The 21002-nt window shown below is 37.3% G+C and overlaps 1 protein-coding gene across 2 annotated transcripts in view; it reads right to left on the minus strand.

The window, feature by feature from the left end:
• LOC111546657 (coiled-coil domain-containing protein 7) overlaps positions 1-21002 on the minus strand; it is a 124706-nt gene that overhangs the window by 46382 nt on the left and 57322 nt on the right. For both annotated transcript variants that reach the window (XM_023218145.3, XM_023218144.3), the window contains exons 11-12: positions 20163-20193; positions 19637-19726 (exon numbers count right to left, since the gene is read on the minus strand). In XM_023218145.3, the coding sequence (XP_023073913.2) occupies positions 19637-19726; positions 20163-20193 (121 nt within the window). The remainder of the gene's footprint in view (positions 1-19636; positions 19727-20162; positions 20194-21002) is intronic.

Below are 21002 nucleotides of genomic sequence, written 5' to 3' on the forward strand. Positions count from 1 at the left end.
AAAGCCATAGAGTGGCTGAATGAATAAAGAAACAAGACTCAATGATATGCTGCTCTCAAGAAACCCACCCACTTTACCTCTAAAGACACACACAGCCTGAAAGTGAATGGAGTAGAAAAATATATTCCATGTAACTGAAAGCCAAAAAAGAGCAGGAGTAACTATACTTAGATAAAATAGACTATAAATCTAAGATTGCAAAAAAAGACAAAGAAAGTCACTACATAATAATAAAGAGGTCAATTCAGCAAGAGGATGTAGCAATTATAAATACCTGTGCATCCAATAACAGAACTCCCAAATTATATAAAGCAAACATTAACTAAAATATAGATCTCTAGGGAGAGATAAACTGTAATACAGTAACAGTAAGGGACTTTAAATGACACACAAAATTTAATAGGCCTATCTGGCATTTACAGAACATTTCACCCAACTGCTGCAGAATACACATTGTTTTCATCAATATATGGAGCATTCTTCAGAATAGACCATATCTTAGGCTACCAAACAAATCTGAACAAATGCAAAACACAGAAATCATATCAAGTATAATTTGTAACTTAAATAAAATAAAACCATAAATCAATTAACAAAAGGAAAACCTCAAAAAATACACAAACACATAGATGTTACCATGTTCCTAAACAACCAATGGGTCAATAAAGAAATTAAGAATGACACTTAAAAATTTCTTCAAACAAATTAAAATGGGAATACAACATACCAAAGTTTATGGAATATGGCAAAAGCATTAAGAAGACAATTTATAGCAATAAATGCTGATGTTAAGGAAAAAAGTAGAAAGACTTCAAATAACCTAATGATGAACCTCAAGGAACTACAAAAGGAAAAAGAAATCAAACCCAAAATAAGTAGAAGAAAAGAAATAATGAAGATTAAAGCAGAAATACATGATATTGAGACTAAGAAATGTGCAGAAAATCAACAAAGAAAAAGTCGACGTTTTGAAAAGATAAACAACATTGATAAGCCTTTAGACTAAGAAAAAAAGAGAAAAACCCAAATAAATTCAGAAGCTAAAAAGGAGAAATAACAACTGAGACCTCAGAATACAAAGAATCACTAGAGACTACTATGAACAACAATAGTCAACAAATTGGAATACCTACAAGAAATAGATAAATTCCTGGACACACTCAACCTACCAAGATTGAACCATGGAGAACAGAAAACATCAACAAACCAGTAATAAGTAACAAGATTAAGGTGTAATAGAAAGTCTCCCAACAAAGTTAAACCCAGGACTTGATGGTTTCACTGCTGAATTCTACTAAACATTTAAAGAAGATCTAATACCAATCCTACTCAAATTTTTCAAAAGTAGAAGAGAAGGGAATGCTTCCAAATGCATTCTACAAGGCCAGCATTATCTTGATATCAAAACCAGACAGAGACACAGCAAAAAAAGAAAACTACACGCCAATATGACTGAGGAACATAGATGTAAAAATCTGCAACAAAATACAAATCAAACTCAACAACACATTTAAAGATCATTTATGGCTAGGTGCAGTGGCTCACATCTATAATCTCAACATTTTGGGAGGCTGAGTAGGAGGATTACTTCCACCCAGGAGTTCAAGACAAGCCTGGGCAAAAAAAGAACATTAGCCAGGCGTGGTGGCACATACCTGAAGTTCCAGCTACTAGGGAGGCTGTGGGGGAAGGATTGCTTGAGCCCAGGAGGCCAAAGCTGCAGTGAGTCAAGACTACACCACTGCACTCCAGCCTGGGTGACTGAGTGAGACTTTGTCTCAAAAAAAAAAAAAGAATCAATCACCTTGATCAAGTAAGAGCCATCATCCCAGGAACATAAAGATGGTTCAATGTCTACAAATCAATAAACATGATATATCATATTAAGAGAATCAAGAACAAAAGCCATGATTATTTCAATAGCTGCTGAAAAAGCATTTGATAAACTTCAACATCCTTTATGATAAAAACCCTCATAAAAATAGGTATAAATGGAACATACTTCAAAATTATAAAGGTCATCTATAACAAACCCACAGCTAACATTATACTGAATGGGGAAAAATTGAAAGTCTTTCCTCCAAGGACTGGAACAAGACAAGGATGTCAACTTTCATCACTTTTTTAAAACATAACACTGGAAGTCCTGGCCAGAAAAATTAGGTAATTTTCTGGTAGAAATAACGGGAATCCAAATGGTAAAGGAAGAAGTCAAATTATCCTTGTTCACAGATAATATAACCTTATACCTAGAAAAACCTAGAATCAACCCCCAAGAAAACTGTTAGAACTGATGAACAAATTCAATAAAATTGCAGGATACAATATCAATATGCAAAAATCAGAATCAATTATATATCATTTCACTGAACTGAAAAAGAAATCAAAAAAAATTCAATTTAAAGCATAAACAGTGTTATGTTTAATAAAAGTGTTGTCCCACCTTTACACTGCTGGTGGGAATGCCAAGGCAGGCAGATCATGAGGTCAGGAGTTCAAGACCAGCCTGGCCAACATGTGAAACCCCATCTCTACTAAAAATACAAAAATTAGCTGGGCATGGTGGTGGGTGCCTGTAATCCCAGCTACTTGGGAGGCTGAGGCAGGAGAATCATTTGAACCCAGGAGGCAGAGGTTACAGTGAGCTGAGACCGTACCATTACACTCCAGCCGGAGTGACAGGGCAAGACTCTGTATCAAAAAAAAAAAAAAAAAAACCTACAAATAGACAGTAGATCTACCATTTGATCCAGCAATCCCATGACTTGGTATCTACCCAGAGGAAAAGAAGTCATTATACAAAAAAGATATTTGCATTTGCATGTTTATAGCAGCACAATTTGCAACTGTAAAATATGGAATGAGCCCAAATGCCCATCAATTGATGAGTGGATAAAGAAAAAAATATATATATAAAAGTATATATATATACACACACACACACACACACACCATAGAATACTACTCAGCCATAAAAAGGAATTAAATAATGTCATTCACAGCAACCTGGATGGATTTGGAGACCGTTATTCTAAGTGAAGTAACTCAGGAATCGAAAACCAAACACTGTATGCTCTCACTCATAAGTGGGACCTAAGCTATGAGGATGCAAAGGCATAAGAATAATGCAATGGATGTTGGGGACTCAGGGGAAAGGATGCGAGGGGGGTGAGGGATAAAGAACTACATATTGGGTACAGAGTACACTGCTTGGGTGATGGGTACACCAAAATATCAGAAATCACCACTAAAGAACTTATTCATGTAACCAAACACCTGTTCCCCAAAAACCTATTACAATTAAAAAAAAAAGAAACGTGCTACATATACAAAAATGGAATATTATTCAGCCACTCAGTCATAGAAAGGATGGAATCCTGCATTTGCAGCAACATGGATGAAACTGGAGGTCATTATATTAAGTGAAACAAGCCAGACACAGAAAGACAAATACCCCATATTCTAATTTATAAGTGGAAGCCAAACAATGTGTACACATGGACTTAGAGTGAGGAATGACAGAAATCAGAGACTTGGAAGGGTCAGTGGGTGGGCAGGGAGGTAGATGATGAGACATTATTTAATGGGTATGTTAACATACGTTATTTGAGTGATGGAGACCTTAAAAGCCCTGACTTCACCACTATTCAGTCTATGCATACAACAATATTCCACTTGTACCCCATAAATTTATATAAATAAAAAAACTAAAAATAAAAATTAGAAATCTTGTGTTTGACGTATTCCACAACCATTATTCTCTCCCCACCATCCTATTTCACCAATTGCCATGTTAAATTTCCTTCTCTGAAAACAGACGACTACTCAGATTTCTTGGTCACTATCCTTGCGTGGATATAACAATTACTTCCACAGTTCTCCTTCACACATCTACATCATGATCAGAAATTCTTTAAGTAATTTATAACAAGAGAAGGTAAACTCATTCATTGACTACATTTCACATTTATATAGTACTAGAAATGTGGTCCAGCGGACTTTAATATCTTTTAGAATACTGAAACCTTAATTGAAGAGCGAAGCAGGAATGACGTGCAAGGCTGAGACAAGAATGGTGGTGGCAAGATGGCAAAATAGAAGTCTACACTGTTCGTCCCCTCTGTTAGAACACCAAATTTTAACAACTATCTACACACAGGAAAGCACCACCACAAGAACCAAAAATCAGGTGAGCAATCACAGTACCTTGTTTTACCGTCAGATTGCCAAAAGACGCATTGAGGAGGGCAGAAGAGACAGTATTAAATGCTGATGCTATTCATCCCCTATCACAGTGCAGCAGCCATGTGGGGTGGAAAGAGAATCTGTGCACTTGGGGGAGGTAGAGCACAACAGTGGGGGGACTTAACAATGAACCCAGAGCTGCCCTGTCACAGTAGAGAATAAAGCCATGCTGGGCTCAGCCAGCACCCACACATGGAGGGAGCATTTGGACCAGCTCTTGCCAGAGGGAAACTGACCATCCTAGTGGCCGAACTTGAATTTCTTGGGAATCCTCAACACCATGGGCTGAAGGGCTCTGGGGTCCCAGGTGAACTTGAAAGGCAGTCTAGAACACAAGGACTCCAATTTATAGACTATTTGTAGGGTTAAGTTGGGCTTAAAGCCAGTGAACTTGGGTGGCATGTGACCTACAAAGATACCACCTGGTATGGCAAAGGGAATGCTTGTGCCAACCCCCCCCCCCCGCCCCCAACCCCAGGAAATGCAGCTTAGCAATGAAAGTGACTCCCTTCTGCTTAAAGAGAAGAAAGCAAAGAGTAAAGAGGACTTTGTCTTGCATCTTGGATACCAGCTCGGGTATAGTAGGATAGGGCACCAACGAGAGTCATGAGGCCAACTATTCCAGGCCCTCGCTCCTGGACATTTCTAATCACACCCTGGGTTAAAAGGGAGCGCTCTGCCTTGAAGTAAAGGACCCAGTACTAGAAGGACTCATCATCTGCTGACTAAAGAGCCCTGGACCTTGAATAACCACCAGTGGTATGCACGGAGTACACTGGTGGGCCTGGGCTCTGAGACATGGGGGCTTCAAGGGTGACTCAGTACATTTCAAGCTATGGAAGCTATGATGAAAGACTCCTTCTGCTTGAGAAAATAAGGGGGAAACATAAAGGTGACTTTGTCCTGCATCCTAGGTATCAGCTCAGCCACAGTGGGGTAGAGCAACGAGCAGCCTCTTGGGGTCCCTGAGCGCAGGCTGAGACTTTTGGACCTGACCTGGGTCAGAGGGGAACCCACTGCCCCGAAGGGTGAGTCCCAGGCCTGCAAGCATTCACCACAAGCTAAAGGAAGAGCCCATGAGCTTTAAGTCAGCATCAATGGTGTGTACAGGCAGAAGCCCTCATGACCCAGTTGTGGTGGCCACAGGGAGAGGCTAGTCTGCCTATGCAAAGGCAAAGGAAGAGTGGGAAGAACTGTGTATCATGAGTTGAGTTCCAGCTTAGCCATAGCAGAAAACATCAGGTAAAATGCTAAGGTTTTTTACTGTCATCCCTGCCTCCCAGATAGCATCTCTGAACACACTTGGGGCTTGGGGGAACACACCACCCTGAAGGAAAGGGCCTTGGGAAGGGCCCAGTGCTGTGCTGGCTTCAAGTCTGACCAGGTGCAGTCCCAGTGGTAGTGACCACAGGGGTGCTTGAACAACACACCCCCAGTTCCAGATGGCTCAGCAGAGAGAGAGAGAAAGAGACTCTGTTCCTTTGAGAGAAAGTAAGGGAAAAGAAGAAAAGTCCCTGCCTGGTAATCCAGAGAATTCTGGATCTTATCCAAGACCATCAAGGTGATACCTCTAAGAGTCTACAAAAAACACAGCATTATTGGGCTTGGGGCCCCAGTGCCTTCAAATATGTAAAAAGTCTTCACAAGAAGGACGGCACAAACAAGTTCAGACTGTGAAGACTATAATAAATACCTAGCTCTTCAAAATCTAGACCCTTATAAACATTTACAAGCTTCAACACCAACCAAGAAAACAACCTCATCAAATGAACCAAAGAAGGCACCAAGAACCAGTCCTGGAGAAACAGAGATATATGACTTTTCAGAAAGAGAATTCAAATAGCTGTTTTCAGAAAACTCAAATTCAAGATAAAACAGAGAAGGAATTCTGAACTCTATCACATAAATTTAACAAAGAGATTAAAATATTTAAAAAGAATGAAGCAGAAATTCCAGAGTTGAAAAATGCAACTGACATGGTGAAGAATGCATCAGACTCTCTTAATAGCAGAATTGATCAAGCAAGAGAAACAATTAGTGAGCTTAAAGACAAGCTATTTGTTTTTTCTTTTCTTTTTTTTTATTATGCTTTAAGTTCTAGGGTACATGTGCACAACGTGTAGGTTTGTTACATATGTATACATGTGCCATGTTGATGTGCTGCACCCATTAACTCGTCATTTACATTAGGTATTTCTCTAATGTTATCCCTCCCCCATCCCCCTATTTGAAAATACACAGACAGAGGAGACAAAAGAAAAAAAAACATACACACACACACACAATGAAGCACACATACAAGATCTAGAAAACAGTCCCATGGGGGCATTTTAAGAGTTATTGGCCTTAAACAGAAGAAAGAGATGGGTTAGAGAATTTATTCAAAGGGATACTATCAAACAACTTCCCAAACCTAGAGAAATATATCAATATTCCAGGACAAGGTTATAGACTAGCAAGAAGATATAACCCAAAGAAGACTACCTCAAGGTACTTAACAATCAGATTCCCAAAGATCAAGGATAAGGAAAGGATCCTAAAAGCAGCAAGAGAAAAGAAACAAATAACATACAACAGACCTCAAATGTGTCTGGCAGCAGACTTTTCAGTGGAAAACTTACAGGCCAGGAGAAAGTGGCATGCCATATTTAATAAGCTAAAGGAAAAAACCTTTTACTCTAGAATAGTGTATCTGGTGAAAATATTCTTTAAGCATTGAGGAGAAATAAAGACCTTCCCATATAAACAAAAGTTGAGGGATTTCATCAACACCAGGCCTGTCCCATAAGAGTTGCTAAAGGGAATACTTTTATCTGAAAGGAAAGGATGTTAGCAAGCAATGAGAAATCATCTGAAGGTACAAAATTCACTGGTAATAGTAAGCACACAGGAAAACACAGAATGGTGTAACACCGTCACTGTGGTATGTAAACAACTATTGACTTAAATACTCAATGATAAAGCAAAAATAAAAACTACACCAGCTTTTTTCAAGACATAGTACAAAAAGAAAAAATCAATGAACGAGTAGATGAAATTAAAGTGTAGAGTTTTTATGAGTTTTCATTCCGTGTGTATGTCTGAATCAGTGTTAAGTAGTCATCAGTTTAAAATCATGGGTTGTAAGACAGTACTTGCAAGCCTCATGGTAACCTCAAATCAAAAAACATGCAAGGAATACACAAAAAATAAAAAGCAAGAAATTCAAACCACCAGACAAAGTCACCTTCACTAAAAAAAAAAGAAAGAAAGAAGAAAGATAAGACTGTAAAACAACCAGAAAACAAATAACAAAATGGCAGGAGCAAGTCCCTACTTATCAATAATAACACTGAATGTAAATGGACTAAACTTTCTAATCAAAAGATATGTGATGGCTGAATGGATTAAAAAAAACAAGAACCAATAATCTGTTGCCTACAAGAAACACACTTTACCTATAAAGAGACACATAGATGGAAAATATAGTAATAGAAAAAAATACTCCATGTCAGTGGAAACCAAAAAAAAGCAGAAGTAACTGTACTTATACCAGACAAAAGAGATTTCAACACAGAAACTGTAAGAAGAGACAAAAAAGGTCATTATATAATGATAAAGAGGTCAATTCAGCAAGAGGATATAATGATTGTAAATATATATGCAGCCAACACTGGAACACCCAGATATATAAAGCAAATATTATTAGCACTAAAGAGAAAGATAGATATCGATACAATAATAGTTGGAGACTTAAACACTCTTTTTTTTTTTTTTTTTTTTTTTTTGGAGATGGAGTCCCACTCTGTCACCCAGGCTGGAGTGCAGTAGCGTGATCTCTGCTCACTGCAACCTCTGCCTCCCAGGTTCAAGCAATTCTCCTGCGTTAGCCTCCCAAGTAGCTGGAACTACAGGCAACTGCCACCATGCCTGGCTAATCTTTTTGTATTTTTTAGTAGAGACAGGGTTTCACCATGTTATCCAGGCTGGTTTTGAACTCCTGAGCTCAGGCAATCCACCCTCCTCAATCTCCCAAAGTGCTAGGATTACAGGCATGAGCCACCATGCCCGGCCAAACACCCTACTTTTAGCATTGGAAAGATCTCTGGGACAGAAAATCAACAAAGAAACATCAAACTTAATCTGTACTATAGAACAAATGGAACTAATAGATATTTATAGAATATTTCATCCAACGGTTGCAGAATACACATTTTTCTCTGCAGTGCATGAATCATTTTCAACGATATACCATATGTTAGGTCACAAAACAAGTCTTAAAACATTCAAATAAAACTGAAATAATTCCAAGTGCCTTCCCTGACAATGAAATAAAACTACAAATCAATAACAAAAGGGATTTTGGAAACTATACAAACACATGGAAATCAAACAATATGCTCCTGAATGACCAGTGAGTCAATGAAGAAATTAAGAAGGGAACTGAAAAAAATCATGAAAGAAATAATAATGAAAACACAATATACCAAAACCTATGGGATACAGCAAAAACAGTACTAAGAGGAAACTTTATAGCTACAAGTGCCTACATCAATAGGTAGAAAAATTTCACATAAATAACCTGATGAAGCAACATAAAAAACTAGAAAAGTAACAGCAAACCAAACCCAAAATTAGTAGAAGAAATAATAAAGATGAGAGGAAAAATAAATGAATTTGAGATTAAGAAAACAATACAAAGATCAATGTAACAAAAAGTTGGTGTTTTGAAAAGATAGATAAAATTGACAAACCTTTAGCCAGACTAAGAAAACAAGAGAAAGACTGAAATAAATAAAAATCAGATACAAAAAAGGAGATATTACAATTGATACCACAGAGATTCAAAGAATCATTAGTGGCTAACATGAGCAACTATATGTCAATGAATTGAAAAATCTAAAAGAAATAAATTTCTAGACGCATACAACCTACTAAAATTGAAACATGAAAAAATCCAAAATCTGAACTGACCAACAAAAAGTAACAAGATCAGAGCCATAATAAAAAGTCTCCCAGTAAGGAAACCCCAGGACCCACTGGCTTCACCACTGAATTCTACCAAACATTAAAAGAAATAATACCAAGAGGGGTGTGCCCAAGAGGGCTGAATAGGAAGAGCTCCAGTCTCCAGCTCCCAGCATCAGCGACACAGAAGATGGGCAATTTCTGCATTTTCAACTGAGGTACCCGGTTCATCTCACTGGGGCATGTCGGACAGTTGTTGCTGGTCTGCGGGTGCAACCCTGCCAGCAAGACCTGAAGCATGGCAAGGCATCACCTCACCTGGGAAGCACAAGGGGGAAGGGAATCCCTTTCCCTAGCCAAAGGAAACTGAGACACACAACACCTGGAAAATCAGGTAACTCCCACCCTAATACTGTGCTTTACCAAGGGTCTTAGCAAATGGCACACCAGGAGATTATATCCCACACCTGGCCCAGAGGGTCCCACTCCCACGCAGTCTCCCTCATTGCTAGCACAGCAGTCTGGGATCTAACTGCAAGGCGGCAGCAAGGCTGGGGGAGGGGTGCCTGCCATTACTGAGGCTTAAGTAGGTAAACAAAGCCACCTGGAAGCTCGAATTGGGTGGAGCCCACCACAGCTCAAGGAGGCCTGCCTGCCTCTGTAGACTCCTCCTCTGGGGACAGGGCATAGCTAAACAAAAAGCAGCAGAAACCTCAGCAGAGGCAAATGCCCCTGTCTGACAGCTTTGAAGAGAGCAGTGGATCTCCCAGCATGGAGGCTGAGATCTGAGAATGGACAGACTGCCTGCTCAAGTGGGTCCCTGACCCCTGAGTAGCCTAACTGGGAGACATCTCCCACTAGGTGCAGACCAACACCTTACACCTCACATGGCGGGGTACACCCCTGAGACAAAGCTTCCAGAGCAAGAATCAGACAGCAACACTCACTGTTCAGCAATATTCTATCTTTAGATACCCAGGCAAACAGGGTCTGGAGTGGACCTCAAGCAAACTCCAACAGACCTACAGCTGAGGGTCTTGGCTGTTAGAAGGAAAACTAACAAAAAGAAAGGACGCCCACACCAAAACCCCATCAGTACATCAACATCATCAAAGACCAAAGGCAGATAAAACCACAAAGATGGGGAAAAAGCAGTGCACAAAAGCTGGAAATTCAAAAAATAAGAGCGCATCTCCCCCTCCAAAGGAACACAGCTCATCGCCAGCAATGGAACAAAGCTGGATGAAGAATGACTTTGACGAGTTGAGAGAAGAAGGCTTCAGTCAATCAAACTTCTCAGAGCTAACGGAGGAACTACATAACCAGCACAAAGAAACTAAAATTCTTGAAAAAAGAATAGATGAATGGATAACTAGAATAATCAATGCAGAGAAGACCTTAAAAGAACTGATAGAGATGGAAACCATAACACAAGAACTACACGATAAATGCACAAGCTTCAGTAACTGACTCAATCAACTGGAAGAAAGAGTATCAGCGATTGAAGATCAAACTAATGAAATGAAGCGAGAAGAGAAGTGTAGAGAAAAAAGAGTAAAAAGAAATGAACAAAGCCTCCAAGACATACGGGATTACGTAAAAAGACCAAATCTATGTCTGATTGGTGTGCCTGAAAGTGATGGGGAGAATAGAACCAAGTTGGAAAACACTCTGCAGGATACTATCCAGTAGAACTTCCCCAAACTAGCAACACAGGCCAACATTCAAATTCAGGAAATACAGAGAACACCACAAAGGTACTCCTCGAGAAGAGCAACTCTAAGACACATAATTGTCAGATTCACCAAAGTTGAAATGAAGGAAAAAATGTTAAGGGCAGCCAGAGAGAAAGGTTGGGTTACCCACAAATGGAAGCCCATCAGACTAAGAGCGGATCTCTCGGCAGAAAATCTACAAGCCAGAAGAGAGTGGGGGCCAATATTCAACATTCTTAAAGAAAAGAATTTTCAACCTAGAATTTCATATCCAGCCAAACTAAGTTTCATAAGTGAAGGAGAAATAAAATCTTTTACATACAAGCAAATGCTTAGAGATTTTGTCACCACCAGGCCTGCCCTACAAGAGATCCTGAAAGAAGCACTAAACATGGAAAGGAACCACCAGTACCAGCCATTGCAAAAACAGGCCAAAATGTAAAGACCATCGATGCTAGGAAGAATCTTCATCAACTAACGAGCAAAATAATCAGCTGATATCAAAATGAAAGGATCAAGTTCACACATAAAATATTAACCTTAAATGGAAATGGACTAAATGGTCCAATTAAAAGACACAGACTGGCAAACTGGATAAAGAGTCAAGAACCATCAGTCTGCTGTATTCAGGAGACCCATCTCATGTGCAGAGACACACATAGGCTCAAAATAAAGGGATGGAGGAAGATTTACCAAGCAAATGGAAAACAAAAAAAAAGGAGGGGTTGCAATCCTAGTCTCTGATAAAACAGACTTTAAATCATCAAAGATCAAAAGAGACAAAGAAGGCCATTACATATGGTAAAGGGATCAATTCAACAAGAAGAGCTAACTATCCTAAATGTATATGCACCCAATACAGGAGCACCCAGATTCATAAAGCAAGTCCGTAGAGATTTACAAAGAGACTTAGACTCCTATACAATAATAATGGGAGACTTTAACAGCCCACTGTCAACATTAGACAGATCAACAAGACAGAAAGTTAACAAGGATATCCAGGAATTGAACTCAACTCTGCACCAAGAAGACCTAATAGACATCTACAGAACTCTCCACCCCAAATCAACAGAATATACATTCTTCTCAGCACCACATCACACTTATTCCAAAATTGACCATATAGTTGGAAGTAAAGTACTCCTCAGCAAATGTAAAAGAACAGAAATTATAACAAACTGTCTCTCAGACCACACTGCAATCAAAATAGAACTCAGGACTAAGAAACTCAATCAAAACTGCTCAACTACATGGAAACTGAACAACCTGCTCCTGAATGACTACTGGATCCATAACGAAATGAAGGCAGAAATAAAGATGTTCTCTGAAACCAATGAGAACAAAGATACAACATACCAGAATCTCTGGGACACATTTAACGCAGTGGGTAGAGGGAAATTTATAGCACTAAATGCCCACAAGAGAAAGCTGGAAAGATCTAAAATTGACACCCTAACATCACAATTAAAAGAACTAGAAAAGCAAGAGCAAACACATACAAAAGCTAGCAGAAGGCAAGAAATAACTAAGATCAGAGAAGAACTAAAGGAGATAGAGACACAAAATACCCTCCTAAAAAATCAATGAATCCAGGAGCTGGTTTATTTGAATAGATCAACAAAATTGATAGACCGCTAGCAAGACTAATAAAGAAGAAAAGAGAAAATAATCAAATAGACGCAATAAAAAATGATAAAGGGGATATCACCACCGACCCCACAGAAATACAAACTACCATCAGAGAATACTATAAACACCTCTACGCAAATAAATTAGAAAACCTAGAAGAAATGGATAATTTCCTGGACACTTACACTCTCCCAAGACTAAACCAGGAAGAAGTTGAATCCCTGAATAGACCAATAGTAGGCTCTGAAATTGAGGCAATAATTAATAGTCTACCAGCTAAAAAAAGTCCAGGACCAGACGGATTCACAGCCAAATTCTACCAGAGGTACAAGGAGGAGTTGATACCATTCCTTCTGAAACTATTTCAATCAATAGAAAAAGAGGGAATCCTCCCTAACTCATTTTACAAAGCCAACATCATCCTGATACCAAAGCCTGACAGAGATACTACAAAAAAAAGAAAATTTTAGACCAATATCTCTGATGAACATCGATGCAAAAATTCTCAATAAAATACTGGCAAACCGAATCCAGCAGCTTATCCACCATGATCAAGTGGGCTTCATCCCTGGGATGCAAGGCTGGTTCAACATATGCAAATCAATAAATGTAATCCAGCATATAAACAGAACCAAAGACAAAAACCACATGATTATCTCAATAGATGCAGAAAAGGCCTTTGACAAAATTCAACAGCCCTTCATGCTAAAAACTCTCAATAAATTCGGTATTGATGGAACGTATCTCAAAATAATAAGAGCTAACTATGACAAACCTGCAGCCAATATCATACTGAATGGGCAAAAACTGGAAGCATTCCCTTTGAAAACTGGCACAAGACAGGGATGCCCTCTCTCACAACCCCTATTCAACATACTGTTGGAATTTCTGGCTAGGGCAATCAGGCAAGAGAAAGAAATAAAGGGTATTCACTTAGGAAAAGAAGTCAAATAGTCCCTGTTTGCAGATGACATGATTGTATACATAGAAAACCCCATCGTCTCAGCCCAAAATCTCCTTAAGCTGATAAGCAACTTCAGCAAAGTCTCAGGACACAAAACCAATGTGTAAAAACCACACGCATTCTTATACACCAGTAACAGACAAACAGAGAGCCAAGTCATGAATGAACTCCCATTCACAACAGCTTCAAAGAGAATAAAATACCTAGGAATCCAACTTACAAGGGATGTAAAGGATCTCTTCAAGGAGAACTACAAGCCACTGCTCAGTGAAATAAAAGAGGATACAAACAAATGGAAGAACATACCATGCTCATGGATAGGAAGAATCAATATTGTGAAAATGGCCTTACTGCCCAAGGTAATTTATAGATTCAATGCCATCCCCATTAAGCTACCAATGACTTTCTTCACAGAATTGGAAAAAACTGCTTTAAGATTCATATGGAACCAAAAAAGACCCCGTATTGCCAAGAAAATCCTAAACGAAAACAACAAAGCTGGAGGCACCACGCTATCTGACTTCAAACTATACTACAAGGCTACAGTAACCAAAACAGCATGATACTGGTACCAAAACAGAGATATAGACCAATGGAACAGAACACAGCCCTCAGAAATAATACCACACATCTACAGCCATCTGTTCTTTGACAAACCTGACAAAAACAAGAAATGGGGAAAGTATTCCCTATTTAATAAATGGTGCTGGGAAAATTGGCTAGCCATAAGTAGAAAGCTGAAACTGGATCCTTTCCTTACTCCTTATACGAAAATTAATATAAGGTGGATTAGAGACTTAAATGTTATACCTAAAACCATAAAAACCCTAGAAGAAAACCTAGGTAATATCATTCAGGACATAGGCATGGGCAAGGACTTCACGTCTAAAACACCAAAAGCAACAGCAACAAAAGTCAAAATTGACAAAAGGAATCTAATTAAACTAAAGAGCTTCTGCACAGCAAAAGAAACATTATCAGAGTGAACAGGCAACCTACAGAATGGGAGAACATTTTTGCAATCTACTCATCTGACAAAGAGCTAATATCCAGAACCTATAAAGAACTCAATCAAATTTACAAGAAAAAAAACAAACAACCCCATCAAAAAGTAGGCAAAGGATATGAACAGACACTTCTCAAAAGAAGACATTCATACAGTCAACAGACACATGAAAAAATGCTCATCATCACTCGCCATCAGAGAAATGCAAATCAAGCCCACAATAAGACACCATCTCACACCAGTTAGAATGGCAATCATTAAAAAACCAGGAAACAACAGGTGCTGGAGAGGATGTGGAGAAATAGGAACACTTTCACACTGTTGGTGGGACAGTAAACTAGTTCAACCATTATGGAAAACAGTATGGCGATTCCTCAAGGATCTAGAACTAGAAGTACCATTTGACCCAGCCATCACATTACTGGGTATATACCCAAAGGATTATAAGTCATGCTGCTATAAAGACACATGCACACATAAGTTTATTGCAGCACTATTCACAATAGCAAAGACTTGGAATCAACCCAAATGTCCATCAGTGACAGATGGATTAAGAAAATATGGCACATATACACCATGGAATACTATGCAGCCATAAAAAAGGATGAGTTCGTGTCCTTTGTAGGGACATGGATGCAGCTGGAAACCATCATTCTCAGCAAACTATCGCAAGAACAGAAAACCAAACACCGCATGTTCTCACTCATAGGTGGGAACAGAACAATGAGATCACTTGGACTCGGGAAGGGGAACATCACACACTGGGGCCTATCATGGGCAGGGGGGAGGGGGGGAGGGATTGCGTTGGGAGTTATACCTGATGTAAATGATGAGTTGATGGGTGCTGACGAGTTGATGAGTGCAACACACCAACATGGCACAAGTATACATATGTAACAAACCTGCATGTTATGCACATGTACCCTAGAACTTAAAGTATAATAATAAAAAAATAAAAAATTAAAAAAAAAAGAAAATGTGGCACATATACACCATGGAATACTATGCAGCCATAAAAAAGGATGAATTTGTGTCCTTTGTAGGGACATGGATGCAGCTGGAAACCATCATTCTCAGCAAACTATCACAAGAACAGAAAACCAAATACCGCATGTTCTTACTCATAGGTGGGAATTGAACAATGAGATCACTTGGACACAGGAAGGTGAACATCACACACCCAGTCCTAATGTGGGGAGCAGGGGGCGGAGGGATAGCATTAGGAGATATACCTAATGTAAATGACGAGTTAATAGGTGCAGCACACCAACATGGCACATGTATACATATGTAACAAACCTGCACATTGTGCACATGTACCCTAGAACTTAAAGTATAATAATAAAACAAAAAGAAATAACACCAACCCTATTAAAACCATCCCAAAAAGACAAGAGGAGGGAATACTTCCAAACTCATTCTACAAGACCAGTATTACCCTGATACCAAACCTAGACAAAAGCGCTTCAAAAGAGAGGCCTATATGCCAATATTTTGGGTGACTACTGATGCAAGAATTCTCAACAAAACACTAACAAAACACATTCAACAATACATTAAAAGGATCATTCATCATGACCAAGTGGGATTCACAATATGCAAATCTATCAATGTGATACATCATATTAACAGATTGAAAGACAAAAACCATATGATCATTTCAATTGATGCTGAAAATGCATTTGATAAAGTTCAATATCCCTTCATGAAAAAAACCCTCTAAAAACTGGCTACAGAAGAAACATACCTCAACCATAATAAAAACCACATATGACAAACCCACAGCCAGTTTCACTCTGAATGGGAAAAAACTGAAAGCCTTTTCTCTAAGATCTGGAACATGATAAGAATGTCTACTGTCATGACTGTTGTTCAGCATAGTACTGGAAGTTCTCACTAGAGCAACCAGATAAGAGAAAGAAAGGGCATCCAAATTGGAAAGGAACAATTCAAATTATCCTTGTTTGCAGATGGTATGATCTTATATTTGGAAAAATCTAAAGACTGGCCCAAAAGAAAAAAAAAAAAAAAAACTCTTAGAACTGATAAATTCAGTAAAGTTACAGGATGCAAATCAAAATACAAAAATCAGTAACATTTCTATATACCAACAGTGAATAATCTGAAACAGAAATCAAACAACTAATCCTATTTACAACAGTCACAAATTAAACACCTAGGTTTTAACCAAAGAAGTGAAAGATCTCTACAAGGATAACTATAAAACACTGATGAAAGAAATTGAAGAGGATACAGAAAAATGGAGAGATATTCCATGTTCATAGATGGGAAGAATCAATATTATTAAAATGTCCATACTACCCAAAGCAACGTACAAATTCATTGTAATCCCTATCAAAATATCTATGATATTCTTCACAGAAACAGAAAACAAATCCTAACATTTATATAAAATCACAAAAGCCCCAGAATAGCCAAAGCTATCCTGAGCAAAAGAAATGAAACTGGAACAATTATATTATTTGACTTTAAATTATAGTACAGAGCTACAGTAAACAAAACAACATGGTAGTTGCATAAAAGCCAACACATAGACCAAAGGAACAGAAGAGAACCCAGAAAAAATTCCACACACCTATAGTGAACTCATTTTCAACAAAGGTGCCAAGAACATACAGTGGGGGAAAAGACAGTCTCTTCAATAAATGTTGCTGGGAAACTGGATATCTATATGCAGATGAATGAATCTTGAACCCTATCTCTCACCTTACACAAAAATCATATCAAAATGGATTAAAGACTTAAATCTATGACCTCAAACTATGACACTACTCCAAGAAAACACTGGAGAAACTCTCTAGCACATTGATCCGTGCAAAAATTTCTTCAGTAATACTCCACAAGTAATGGTAACCAAAAAATAAATGGACTCATGGGATAACATCAAGTTAAACAGCTTCTGCACAGCAAAGAAAACAATCTACAAAGTGAAGAGACAACCCACAAAATGAGAAAAAAAATATTTCCAAACTACCCATCTGATGAGGAATTAACAATCAGAATATAAAAGGAGCTCAAATAACCCTATAGGAAAAAAAATATCTAATAATCCAATTTAAAAATGGATAAAAGATTTGAATAGATATTTCTCAAAACAAGACATACAAATGGCAAACAGGTATGTGAAAAGGTCCTCAACATCACTGATCATCTAAGAAATGCAAATCAAAACTACAATGAAATATCGCCGTGCCCCAGTTAAAATGACTTTTATCAAAAAGCCAGGTAATAACAAATGCTGGAGATGATGTGGAGAAAAGGGAACCCTCGTACACTGTTGGTGAGAATGTGAATTAGTAAAACCACTATGGAAAACAGTTTGGGGGTTGCTCAAAAAACTAAAAATAGAGCTACCATACAATCCAGCAATCCTATTGATATGTATATATCCCAAAAAAAGGAAATCAGTATATCAAAGAGATATCTGCACTCCCATGTTAGTTGCAGGTCTGTTTTCAGTAGCCAAGATTTGGAAGCAACCTCTGTGTCCATCAACATACGACTGGGAAAAGAAAATGTAATACTTATACACATTGTAATACTATTTAGTCATAAAAAAGGAGATTGTATCATTTGCAACAACATAGATGGAACTGGAAGTCATTATGTTAAATGAAATAGGCCAGGCACAGAAAGACAAACATTGCATGTTTTCACTATTTGTTGGGGCTAAAAATCAAAACAATTGAACTCGTGGAGATAGAGAATAGAAGGATGGTTACCAGAGGCTTGGAGTGTGAGCAGGGGGTGGGGATGGTTAATGGGTACAAAAAATATAGTTGTAAACAATGAGTAAGACCTAGTATTTGATAGCACAGCAGGGGGACTGTAGTCAATAGTGATTTAATTGTACATTTAAGCATAACTAAAAAAGTATAATTGGATTATTTGCAACACAAAGGATAAGTGCTTAAAGAAATGGATACCCAATTGTCCATGATGTGATTATTACACACTGTATGCCTGTACTAAAATATCTCATGTACCCTATAAATATACACACCTACTATGTACCCACAAAAATAAAAAAAGTTTTTAAATGTTTTAAAGAATGGGTAAGAGTATAACCTACCAAATGAGCACCAAAGTTTCCATGCATTAAACAAGAAAACCTTGTTGTATCCTAGATCATATATTGAAGTTCATGCAAAAACATTGCTCTCTAGAGCAGAATTAGAGACAAAACACCTAAAGAAACAACACAAGGAAGCAAAACCACAAACTGGTGCAACATCCTCAAGTCATCTAAGAAGCTCCAGCGTTTTTTCAACGTGGCTCTAACAGTATGTGATTAGCATGCTGCAAAATTCTCACACTTGGTCAGACTACTCAGTTCTTCAACATGACAATTTACTATTTTTAGTTATTTTGTTCCAATGTTCTATTCCTACTTGGCATGATACCTAAAGAAAAACTATTCCTAAATCGAACATATATGACAGCGCTGATCTTATATTTGACACCTGTGTAAGACTACTGCTTCTCTAACTGATCAAATAGCAAATCTCCTGTATGATTTCTGCTCCCTCCCCTAGTAAGGAAGAAATATCAAGCAACCAACATTACTGAATTTAGTATTTTTCCTCAACCATATATCTTCAGTTTTTAAGTGGTTAATAAAAGTTCACTTTTAATGTATTTGACTTTATTGTCTATAGTTTGAATTTGTAAGCTCTCTAACGATGGCAAAGAGAACAATAAAATACAAGAGGAAACAAATTTTCCTTTACCCTTGCATTTCTATTTCTATTTACTCTATTTGGTATAATGAACTGGGATACACACATTACATAATTGTAGAAAATACCACGAAATGCATTTACAATATATTTGAAAACTAATTTACTGCTAGTTTAATAAAGGTAAATATTTGGCCTAGAAATGTCTTTTCAGATGTTTAAATTTTATCTGTTTTTTCATGGCATCCTTTTGGTTTTGACACCTAATATAATTTAGAATATGGCATAATTTCATTTTTTAAAGCATAGCTGCTACGAATTATTAATATTAAAAACATATTATATAACATTTAAATATCTCTTTGATTTCTATCCTAACATAATAACTCGTCAGGTGTATGCCATTTTCAAATACTAAAATTTTTCCAACCTCTGTGTCCTTCAACTTTTGTAGTTCATTTTCCAGCACCAACTTCTCTTCTGATAACAACTGAAAATCACGTTGTATCTGTTTGTATTCCTAAAAACAAATAATTTTAGTAATAATGAAGAGTAAAACTCTCAATGTAGAAAGGTTATTCAGATATTTAATTATTAAAGTAAGAAAGTCTTCATTAACTCATGACAAGAATGAAACATTGATAACAATATGTACAGTGAGACAAGAATTGGAGCTGAAAGACATAAAAGAGCTACAAGTGTCAAGGACTGGAACTATTCAGATGACTGTAGGACATTACAGTTTAGTATTTCAGAAGTGAATTATCTCTGAGTGATAATGAGAGTAAAATGAACAAAATAGACAAGGCTTTCCAGTTCACATATGCATAAAAATATTTTAAATAAACTAAGTAAGCATTGGATCTTTATATAGGATTATGTATCCTGACAATTTCTAGAATCTGTTAAGAACTCAAGGACAAAGTGTAATTTCAAATTGAGAGTACTATACTTACAGCATCTAACAAAACTTGATCATTTACAGCTCTGAAAAATAAACCAAAAAAGTATGTTTATAATTGTACATTTATATTTTAATTTATGTAACACACACATTTTCTTTGTAAAGATTTTAATACAAATGAAGTTTAATGGACACTTTGATTACAACTCCATAAATTTAATACTCTACCTAGAAATATTATTGAATCACTGTTACCTTTCCAGGACTTGTTCTATGATTTTACACAATACTGCATGTACCTTTTCCATTCTGTAATTTTTATTAGTGGGTTGGATTTCAGTTTTCTTTTTCACATAAATGACATCACTGTATATATTGTTCTCAACTTACTTTTTCACTTAACATAAAGTCTGAGATTTCTTCATATCCATAAACATAGATCTTTCTCAGTTTTTTTAAGTGCTAATGATTATTCCACAGCAGGAGTTGGCAAACATTTTTTGCAAAGAACTAGATAGTAAGTATTTTAGATTCTGCAAGCCTGATGGTCTCTGTCACTATTACTCAATGGGTATGGCTGTTTTCCAATTAAATTTTATTTACAAAAATAAGTTTCAGGTTAGGTTTGATATTGTTCCACAGTTTGCTGACACATTTGATGACATTGTTCCACAGTATGGATAAACCATAGATTATTTGGGCCACAGTTTGCTGACATTGTTCCATAGTATGGATAAACCATAGATTATTTTTGACAAGAGTTATTCATTTATTAAATCAGAATTTATAACAGCTCCATTTAGGTATAATTAATATATCATACAGTGCACATTTTAAAGCATACATTTCAATTTCTTTTAATATATTCACCAACTTGAGCAACCATCACCAC

The sequence above is a fragment of the Piliocolobus tephrosceles genome, chromosome 9 (assembly GCF_002776525.5).
Source record: "Piliocolobus tephrosceles isolate RC106 chromosome 9, ASM277652v3, whole genome shotgun sequence".
Lineage (NCBI taxonomy): Eukaryota > Metazoa > Chordata > Mammalia > Primates > Cercopithecidae > Piliocolobus > Piliocolobus tephrosceles.